This window comes from Grammomys surdaster, unplaced genomic scaffold (genome assembly GCF_004785775.1).
Source record: "Grammomys surdaster isolate TR1022 unplaced genomic scaffold, NIH_TR_1.0 126131, whole genome shotgun sequence".
NCBI classification, from domain to species: domain Eukaryota; kingdom Metazoa; phylum Chordata; class Mammalia; order Rodentia; family Muridae; genus Grammomys; species Grammomys surdaster.
In genome coordinates, this window is record NW_021620939.1 from 3621442 (window position 1) to 3632851 (window position 11410).

At 40.9% G+C, this 11410-nt stretch overlaps 1 protein-coding gene across 1 annotated transcript in view; it reads right to left on the reverse strand.

Moving 5' to 3' along the window:
- The window catches only part of Nek11 (NIMA related kinase 11), a 202127-nt gene extending 191174 nt beyond the window's left edge, over positions 1–10953 (reverse strand). Inside the window, exon 1 of the mRNA XM_028756839.1 lies at positions 10784–10953. Within this exon, the coding sequence (XP_028612672.1) occupies positions 10784–10953 (170 nt within the window). The remainder of the gene's footprint in view (positions 1–10783) is intronic.
- Positions 10954–11410: the final 457 nt, after the last annotated feature.

Sequence of the window (11410 nt, forward strand, 5' to 3'; positions counted from 1 at the left end):
GAGAGAGAGAGAGAGAGAGAGAGAGAGAGAGAGAAGAGAAGAGAAGAGATTTATTAATTAGATGGAGTTACCATAACAGGGGCTTATGTCCCTCCTAAAACCCAAAGGTTGACAAATAAAAAGCCCAGTGCCAGGAGTGGGATACCATCCCTGAAACTACTGGTCAGGAGTGGTCAGGAGACACCAAAACAATGAAGTCTCTTGCCATTGCTCTTGGCTATCCAATAAAACTTGACGGTAAGACCATATTGCTGAAGACACCACACACGTTGGTCACAGGACATGGAGACATCAAGCTGGTACTGATCAGGAAGCTTCCTCCCTTGGAAGTGCCCTTGAGTCACGCAGGCTACTGGTGGAGAATGTCCCACAGTCTTACAAGCTGTGAACACTAAGAGGTGCAATAAAGGCCTAGCAAGATACACCCATGAACACAACAGTGGTACAAAGTTTTAAAGACAGCGCTGCTTTCTGACTGGATTGAAGACCTTCCTTGCACTATGTCTGACCAAAGAATCCATGGTTGGAACTATCCTCTAAATATTTATCTCAGTACCCAGAGCAGAGTGCAACACTCGGAGCCCATGAGAGACACACTGTGCAATGGACAGTGGTTAACAGACTCACACGTGGGTGAAGTGCAGAGAGTTACTGTCAGTGCAGTGTTGGGACATGTGTAACACACCCTGGACAGAGGTTCAGGAACCATCATGAAGGGAGCTTGGGAAGACTTTAAAAGCCATAGGTTGAGGAGAACCAGAGTGAAGCAGTGTTTTCTGGACATGACAGGAAAGCTGCAATCTCTTGTGAACCCACAGTAGTCGTGGCTGCCTGCAGAAGACCTGTACAAGATCAATTCAGTCAATTTCTGTCATGAAGTTCTAGCCCTGCCCCCCCCAGACTCTTAACTGAGGAACTACTGACAGAGGCTTCTGGAGTAGGAAGAGTCAGTTTTTTTAAGTGTGTTGAGCCCTGGTAGGCTGACCACATCCCAGTGGACAGGCGCCACACCCATGAATATCTGAGCAGTTACAAACTGGACTCTCAGGTGGTTATTTTTAAAATGGGAGGGAATAAGAAGGGGACAGTGGGCTTGGGAGGAAGTCAGGAAAAGGGACATGGGGTGAATATGATCAAAATACATTGTGTGGAATTCTTAAATAACTCATAAAATATATTTCAAAAGAAAATTGACTTATATTGTAAAATTATGCATCCTGAAAAATATATTCACTCAAAATTGGATTTGATAATATTGAGCTACTAACATGAATGTACTAATCCTTTGAGAAGAAATAATATCCTTTTTATGCACAGTGAAACATTATACAGAGAGGGGAGGGTGTTTCAGTTCATTCCTTACAAAATAAACATGTTTTCTCCATCTCTTAGTGTGTCATAAATAAATTCAAAAACATTAAGTCTTTTCTAATTATGGCTGAGCCTCTTGGCAAATATAATCACAATTTATGTCTGAGTCTCAAATATCCACTGAATGATGCAGAGTGCCTGTGACTTTTTAGTGACTGCAGCAGAGTTTTTTATTAGCTTACACAGTTATGCCTGCAGAGAGGGTACACTAGTAGAGACAAGATACACCCTCTCCAAGGACTCTAACAGATACAACTAGCAATCTTGTATAAGAAAAGGACCTCAATAACCAGTCAGAGGGGCTCGTGATATTAAGTCAGCCCAGTGAGTTACAATTCGGTAATTTAAAATGGAGTGTTTTGTCTGAATGAATATGTGTAATGTGTGTGCCTGGTGCCCTCAGATGCCAGGAGAGGGCATCAGATACCCTGGAACTGGAGTTACAGACATCTGTGAGACACCATGTAGGTGCTGGGAATCAAGGCCAGGTCCTCTAGAAGAGCAGCCAGTGCTCTTAAATACTGAGCCAACTGTCCAGCCTCTTAAAATGATGCTTTTATACAGTCTTTAGTAACATGGAAAAATACTTAAATCTTAGTGCTTTAAAAATTGATGCAGAATTCTTATATATACACTGAAGTCCTAGGCTACTTTAGGGTCTTGTGGGAGAACAGAATTGTTGCTACACAATGGCAGAGTTCATCACACCTTGAAGTGTTATCTTCTCCAAACCAGGATCAGCCTCAGCACTGTAAATTCTTCAGTCCCTCCTACCAGCACTGCTCAGTCAGAATCTTTGGAGGAGGAAAAGGAAGAGCGGGAGGAGGAGGAGGAGGAAGAGGAGGAAAGAGAGGAAGAGGGAGCCCTCCTCACAATTCTAATACACAATAAGGCCTGAAAACAACTACCCCTAACAAATACTTCAGGCTGCATATGAAATAATCCTTCCAAGGAAACCTTGCCTATTATCAGAACCTATAAGCTTAGATGGATCTGAGTTTGTTACAGTAACCAAGACTTTTTAATCCCCCAGGGTGGCACATATACCAACTTCTTCCTTATGATTATGAAATCAGCATTTTTGGCTTCTCTAGACTAGATACTTTCAACACTGAATGCACACTCAGACTACCTGTAAATTCTCAAGAATTTAGAGACCCGTGCCAGGCCCCAGGCCACACAGGACCTATTGGCATGACTCAAGCATCTATACTTTGGAAGTGTGAGGCTTCTGTTGAGCCAGAGTTAAAGGCTGCTACTGTAGATCCTGAGGATTCAGTAAGCGGTAAATGGTGACCATTAGGTAGTAACTGGATTTTTTTTTTAATTTTGTTTTCCTTTTAAATTGTTTGTGTCTCTCCAGCCCCCAAGATTGGACTGCCAAACACACAAAGGTTTCAGTGAAGAGTGAGTCTCCTTTGCTCCCTGTCACACGTCTCTGAGGCAAGACCATGGTTTGCTTTTGTTTAACTTGCCTGTCGAAATAGGAAAAGCCCAAAGGTTGTCTAGTTTGTTCTGCTGCTTCTGTAGGCACACCTGCACTTCTCATAAAATGCTTGCACATTACTTTCAGTATGGGAAATGAGGAGTGTTGAAGACATTGTATCTGTGCCTGGGGCACACAGAGACACTGAGAATTTCCACAGAAAGAGTAGCCTTGAACGAAATGGCATGATGACAAAGACACTATCTATCTGACATAAGTGAATAACTGTCAAATTCTTCCACTGACTTTGTTCAGAAATATTTTTACTTCTGATGGAATATTCAGGATTTCACAGAACCATCACCAGGAAGAAAAGAGGCACCACTTGGTGTCAGCTTTGAACATGATTGGCAACAAGGCTGCAGAGTTCCCCTGTTTAACCAGAAGTACCTCACTAACATGGGCTATCTCACCATACTAAGATTGCTGAGGCCTGGAGTCCAGAAGACTAATTCAAACACATTGTATTCTTCAAAGACCTAGGTTCCCTTCATCCATGCAAGAAGGTGATTCTATCTTGCAGCAACACTGTACAAGCCTGAGATGTCTTCTGGAGAAACTGGCTGATACCAAAGCTTGGCTTTGCTCAGTCAGATAACTCGGTTTGCTTTTCCCCCCTCTCTTCTCCTCCATCACTTCTCCCTGCTGTTATTCCTCAGCTCATTCTAGCAGCCACTCCTGGCTCTGCTATCTCCTCCATTTTGTGTGCCTGACTGAGTGGGAAATCAGCCTGTTATGACTTTGAAGAACACCCAATACAGCCAAGCATCCTTCAGGGAGGGAAGGGCCCTTAAGGTTGAAGCATGGGCTTGAGGACTTGGAAGTTTTTCAACTTTAAAACGAGAGATAGAGACATCTCTCAAAAGAATACATGCCAACTGCCAACAGAGATGATAAGGTATTCAACATCATTAATCACTAGGAAAATGTATCTTAAAGCCACAATAAGATACTACTTCTTTCTACTTAGTGTGAGGATGATAAGAAAGGGAGTGCTGCTGTGGAGACAGAGAAAAAGAGACACACTCTGCAGGTGGGAATGTAAATTAGTACAGCTACTATGAAAGACAATGGGAAGTTCCTCAAAAAATGAAAATCATAACTATTCCATGGTTCAGTGATCCCACCAATAAGCACAAACTAGAAGAAAGTCAGTGCAAAGAGACATCTGCATTGCCATGTTTATTGCAATAGTATTCCTAAGAACCAAGAAGTGGAGTCAACCCAAGTATCCACCAACTGGTAAGTAAAGTACGATACAGACATACATGGAAATACCTCGTGGTCTTCAAGGGATTAAAGTCCCGTCATCACAGCATCATGCTAAGTCTAAGTCCCACACAGAAAGACAAATACCACAGGATCTCAGCACATGTGGAATCCACACGTTTATCTCATAGACGTAGAGAAGAAGAGTGAAGAAGGTAAGAGAGACATGCAGTGCTTAGCAGAGATGGGGAAACCCAGGACAGTCGAGTAGTAACTGTGAAAACTAGGAGAAATAAGTCCCATTTCCTGGTAAGATGGCTGTACATTAATGACAATGTACTGTATATATAGAATTTTAATGCCTTCCTCACAAAGAAATAGTATTTGAGGAAAGAGATATACTTATCCTGATTTGAAAATTATATAATGTATACATAAACTGAAATATCACATAGTATCCCATAAATACACATAATTTTGTGTATCAAAAGATCCTTGGGATTTTCTTTTAAAATGCTTTGGCAGCTTAATGAAAATATAAACTGAAATTATGAACTATAATATTCTTTTAGAACGTAATTACAACCATTAGACCAGAGTGTTTATAATTATGAAAGAAAATATTCCCAAAAATAGATTTCTAAATTTCATGCTGCATAATGTCATAATGGAAGAGACGGCTTGCTCATTCACTACTTAATGTAACAGTTTAATCTTATTTTACTGCAATAACTAAAAAAGGAATGTCAGATATCTGTGCCCAAAGAAAACTCTCTCCAAACACGCACTAATCAAGCATAATGCCTGCAGTTTTTATTTTTATCCCACTGCTAGTCGGAGAGCAATAAAAATTTAAAGGAATGTGCTATTTACACTTACAGTGTAATTAAAGTTCCCAGTACACACAAAATGTCGATGATGATGTGGTGCCCCCAAGTGGCAAAGTAATGAACTGCAGAACTCTGTTGGGAGGGTCAGAAATTGTGGTCCATTTTGTCAAGTTGATTGTATGAATATATTACATAAACCTGTATTTCACTGGAAACAATCATAAGTGTCTTCATCCAAGTTCAGTCCAGGGGCTATTAAAATCAATTATTTTACTAGTTACCATTAGGGAGATCTGGCCTGCTCCATAAGGAAACAGCAGTCATAACATTATAGAAATCTTCTTAGCAAGCATTCCAGATACGACATCACTTCCTTCTGTCTGTGGTCTAGTGCATGAAGCAGATATGAAACGCTTACCTAATAACCAAATTGTTAGATAATTAGGGGCACTAATGAGATAGCCTTCTTATAAGCCAAAGGCTCAAGTGTCAACAGTTTGGGAGTGAGAGGGGGTCATTCTAAAAAATAATATAAACCAAAATCAGGAGTTAGAATATTCTCTTTTAGAACATAATTACATCTTGTAGTTATCAGAAACTTAGAATTCACTCTGTGTGGCTAGAAGACCACCTTTAGGACTGAAGAGGGAAAGTCCTTTCCAGAACGGGCTTGTGGTGCTTAATCTTCTTTATCCATCTGGCAAGATTTAGAATTTTCCTAGGAGACATATTGGAACAGGGAGGAATAGTTAGAATTGATTACATAGCCATTACCTATTGGTAGAAATCTGTATAATTGTTACTAAGCTGAAGTTATAATTTCTTAGATGGTACAAAATTTATTTTGATTTATAAATTCAAGGGTTTCATTGGTGTATTTTCTTCTATTAAGTCAAAATTGGTGGGTACAGGGCTTAGACCCAGTCCTTCCTTAATTTTTTTTAACTTATCTGAGATGGTTAGTCTGTGAGTTAAGGACCTAATAACAAACTCATGGCTCTGAGTTTATTGTTAGGGTGTTTTCTAGATTGTAATTAGAAATAGCTAAGAGGTGTTAACGGACAACAGTCCAGATTGCTTTACATAGATAGTTGTTTTTCAAAAACATCAGAAGTCCACAGAATTGATGTTTACAAACATTTCTTTATTAAAGTCATCTGATTAGAGACCTGTCTACTCCTGACAGCTTCCCTGTCTTAGAGTCTATGAAGAAATTGAGCATCTTTGGAGTTACTTCAGTAGTGATGAGACAGCCACTAAGCAAGAATTGCTTCTTTTCATCTATAGACAAATTACTCTCCAGAAAAAGGACACACTTGAAGAATAGTCAACTGATTATATCTGCCAAGACAGAGTGATCAGCCCTTCAATATTCTGTATCATAGATCTGACAGATGATCCTGGGTCAGAAGGCTGAAGATCAGATGCTCCAATGTTTTGAAGTAAGGGACTGTCCAGGTGTTCAGCGGTCTCTATAAACTGGCTAAGTTTTAGAAGCTATGCTTTGTGCTTCCCATATTTTCAGTTAAATCAGTCATTCTGGATTTCTGATGGTATTGAAGACTTATAGTCTCATAGCCAGTCCCAGCTATTTACTTTGAGAGAAAAGATTTGAGAGGATGGCTTTCAGCTGACTGTCATTCTAAAGCCAGGACATAAGCCAGGTTCAGAACTAAGTCTTTTAGTTAGGAGAGATGACAGAGGTTCTATTTAGTTAACAAAAATGTTGGACTGGTATTAGGTCTATCTTGTACCTTACTGTTACAAATTGGTATAGTTGTGCTCTAATTATATTTTGAGAGAAAGTTTTTTTTTTTATGCTAACAAGAAGGGTGATCTGTAGTGGGATAGCGTCCTACTACATTTGTATAAAGCTCAGCGATTGGGCAGTATGTAGTCTGAGTGAGGAGTCAGAAAGAGAAGAGAGGGTCAGAAGGAGAGGAAGAGGAGGAGCTAAGAAAGATGTAGAAGCCATGGAGAGCCATGCATGTATCGAGAGCAGTCCTGGATAACAACCTTTATCTAGGTTAGTTAATTGGTTAACACTTCTGATTGTGTGGCCATCTTGTTTTTTGAGCATTACCAAATATATAAAGCTATTAGATAATCTTTAAACATTAGTGTCTCATTTCTACCGGGTACCAAGTGGATGGCGGGATGGTCTGGGCTCATCCAAGCATTGTGGAGATAGCGTGTCAGACTGGCAGAGCCATCTTCCATGCTGCCATCTCGTGGGTGGCAGGGCCAGTGCTACTGGCCTGAGTGAGTCGGTGGCCTGAGCCAAGGAACAGTGAGAACATGTGGCCGCTCGTGACCTCAGGCCTTGCCTAGTTGGGAAGATGGTGGCCCCACAACACAAGACAGATCAGGTGCCCCCGTTATAAATATTACCATTTGGTTCCTTCTGGCCTGGGCCCGAGCACTGAGCAGATCCTGGACAGCAGCTCTGCAACCAATCTCACAGAACCCAGAGGAAGCTGGCCTCCCAGGAGCTCTAACCTGGGCAGTATCTTAGGTTAGGAGACAGCAACACCCGCCACAAACAGGGAGTAACTGGGACCCACTGGGACCCAGGAATTTACTCCTGGCCCGGAGCACTGGTTCTTTCCTGTCTGCACCCGAGCACTGAGCAGATCTTGGACTCCGGTGCTAACCCCAGTAGTAACACCCACCCCCACACAGTTCTGAAACAACCAAGATAATAGGAAAGACAGGCTCCAGCAAGAGACAGAGCAGGTAGTGCTAAGGAGATCCAGATGGCAAAAGGCAAGCACAAGAACATAAGCATCAGCAACCCAGGGTACTTGGTATCATCAGAACTTAGTTCTCCCACACTAGAAAGTCCTGAATTCCCCATATCACCAAGAAAGCAAGTTTCAGATTTAAAATCACTTCTAATGATGATGATAGAGGACTTTAAGAAGGACATAAATAGCACTCTCAAAGAATTTGAGAAGAACACAGGTAAACAGATAGAAGCCCTTAAAGAGGAAACACAAAAATCCCTCAAAGATTTACAGGAGAACACAACCAAACAGGTGAAGGAATTGAACAAAACCATCTAGGACATAAAAAATGGAAGTAGAAACAATAAAGAAATCACAAAGGGAGACTACCCTAGAGATAGAAAACCTAGGGAAAAAATCAGGAAGTCATAGACGCAAGCATCACCAACAGAATACAAGAGATAGAAGAGAGAATCTCAGGTGCAGAAGATACCATAGAAAATATTGACACAACTGTCAAAGAAAATGCAAAATGCAAAAAGTTCTTAACACAAAACATCGAGGAAATCCAGGACACAACAAGAAGACCAAACCTAAGGACAATAGGTATATATGAGAGTGAAGATTCCCAACTTAAAGGGCCAATAAATATCTTCAACAAAATTATAGAAGAAAACTTCCCTAACCTAAAGAACGAGATGCCCATAAACATACAAGAAGCCTACAGAACACCAAATAGACTAGACCAGAAAAGAAATACCTCCCGGCACATAATAATCAAAACACCAAAAACACAAAACAAAGAAAGAATATTAAATGCAGTAAGGGGAAAAGGCCAAGTAACATATAAAGGCAGACCTATCAGAATAACACCAGACTTCTCACCAGATACTATAAAAGCCAGAAGTTCCTGGACAGATGTCATACAGACCCTAAGAGAACACAAATGCCAGCCCAAGCTACTTTACCCAGCAGAACTCTCAATTGCCATAGATGGAGAAACTAAGATATTCCATGACAAATCCAAATTTACACAATATCTTTCCACAAATCCAGCCCTACAAAGGATAATAGAGGGAATCCTCCAATACAAGGAGGGAAATTATACCCTAGAAAAAGCAAGAAAGTAATCTTCTTCCAACAAATCCAATAGAAGATAGCCACACAAACATAACCCCACCTCTAATGACAAAAATAACAGGAAGCAACAGTCACTTTTCCTTAATATCTCTTAACATCAATGGACTCAATTCCCCAATAAAAAGACATAGACTAACGAACTGGATACGTAATCAGGACCTAACATTTTGCTGCATACAGGAAATGCACCTCAGTGACAAAGACAGACACTACCTCAGAATAAAAGGCTGGAAAACAATTTTTCAAGCAAATGGTCCTAAGAAACAAGCTGGAGTAGCCATTCTAAAACCTCTAGCCCGAGAACACAAAGGGAGAGACTCATGGCTCCACCTGTATAGGTAGATGAGGGTGGCCTTGTCAGGCATCAGTGGAAGTAGAGGGCCTTGGTTCCTGAAAGTTTGAATTCCCTAGTGTTGGGGTATTCGAGAGCAGGGAGGAGGGAATAGGAGGATGGTGGGAGCACACCCTCATAGAAACTCCCAGAATTATATGGATTTGACTGGCAGAGACACTTGAACATCCGCCTCCATGTCCCCTGCCTACCAACCAGGAGTCAACCTTGGGTATCATTGTTCTTCAATTCCTAGTCACCTCGTTTTTGAGGAAGGTTTTCTCACTGAACCAAGAATTTGTCAGTTTTGCTTGGCTGCCAGGAAGCTCACCCCAGGGACCCATCTGTGTCCAGCTCCCCAGCATAGAGATTATCAGCATGCAGAACCACACTTCTCTCTGTTCAATGTGAGTTCTAGGGATCAAACTCAGGTCCTCTCTCACTTCACCAGCTGAACCTCCATCCCGGCCTAACTTCAGTTCCAATGAACTTTTAACTACAACAAATAGAAAACAGATTAATCTAAAATGAATGCTTAACTGTAAGAGAGGACCGATCCAATGGTATTAAGAGTTTTTCTCTATTGTGGGAGCTTATAGGGTTTGACCAAAATTAAAGGTGACAAGGGTATCAGTAATGTGAACTAGTTTTAAATGAGGCGATCCATTTGTTTTAAATTTCTAGCTTCTGACTATATATTCTGAAGCTCTCTTCCAGAGACCAAAGGAAAGACTGCACTTTAATCTTTCCTTCAGTAAACCCCATTTATCTTGCATGTGAATTACTGTTTCTTTGCATTTTGTAGCATTTCTAAAACTAGTCATCATGAATGAGGTGCCTATTCCTGGTTGTCAACTTGACTGTATCTGGAATGAACTACAATCCAGAACTGGAAGGCTCACCTGTGATCCTGGTCCTAAGGCTGAGAGATACAAGTTTCTGACCTGGATCTTGGCATGGAGATCCTGAGGCACAGTGGCTATGAATCCCAGGAGACTAAGGCAAGGAGATCTCTGAGTTCAAGGTCATCTGAGACAAAGGAAGGCCCAGATCCAGGTGTGGTGGCACACACCTCTAATCTGGGCCACACCTTCTGCTGGAGACCTACATAAGGACATTGGAAGAAGGAAGATTCTCTCTTCTCATGCTTGCCCTTTGGGACTGAGCAACTGCTAGATCCTTGAACTTCCATTCACAGCTGCTGCTGACCATTGTTGGGGAGTTGGACTACAGACTGTAAGTCATCAACAAATTCCCTTACAATATAAAGACTATCCTTAAGTTCTATGACTCTATGAGAATGAATACAATGAAGAATTCAGCTTTTCCAACTGAGGAAGTCTCAAACATGGTCAGTAGGAATATTTTGCCATTGAGACTGTAGTATGCATTTAAAAATCATTTTTACATAATCTACCCTATTCACCTTCTCTGATCATTTGAATACTTTATTTGGCTCTGAAATGTGTATCATATTTTTATAATCTTATCTGGGTCTGGGAGTGTAGCTAAGTTTTAGAGCAAAACACTGTGACTTCAAGTAAAATGGGGGTGAGGCATCTATACAAAAATCAGTGAAGGACCTTTTCTGTTTGTAAGTTTCTTGTTCATTATAGAGTACAGATCAGATGTGACTCCATGTTCTAAGCCAGCTCGTGGCTACACACACATTGTGCATTTTATTACTTACAGTTCTTCTCCAGGCTTGGCTTTCTTGTCTGACACCAGATAGACAGTTCCAAAACTTCCACTGCCAAGTTTCTGCTGAAGAACATATCTTCTTGCAATCAAAGTGGCTGGGCACATGGAAATGGCTTCGGGTCTCCTCACACACTTAGCAGTCTCGTGGAATTTCAGCATTGCTCCAAACAAGATAAAACTGGCTTGTTCATTCACAGAAACAGTTGGGCATCCGAGCTGATGTTTGAAAAGTCAAACGGGAAGTGTTGATTGACGCCAGAAATATGGGAACTCCACAGATCATGTCTAAAAGCAGCTACACGATTCCCACAAAAAAGTATGAGCTTTTGGCAATGATATATACACTGTACCTTGTGTTATCACACCAGCTAATGCTCATGCACTGTGTGAGTGTGTGTGTGTGTGTGTGTGTGTGTGTTTTGTAGGGTGGAAGAAAATACTGAAAATTCCAGAAGGCACTCTCTCATAGAAAGAGAGCCTTCCTTATACATGCAACTTTTATCACAACGGTTTACAGCCACATTTTTACTGACTCCTGAAATGTATATTTGTTTTATGATTCATATTTTGTTAAGATATTTATACTTAAAAATATCAACTTAAAAATAATGCAGAA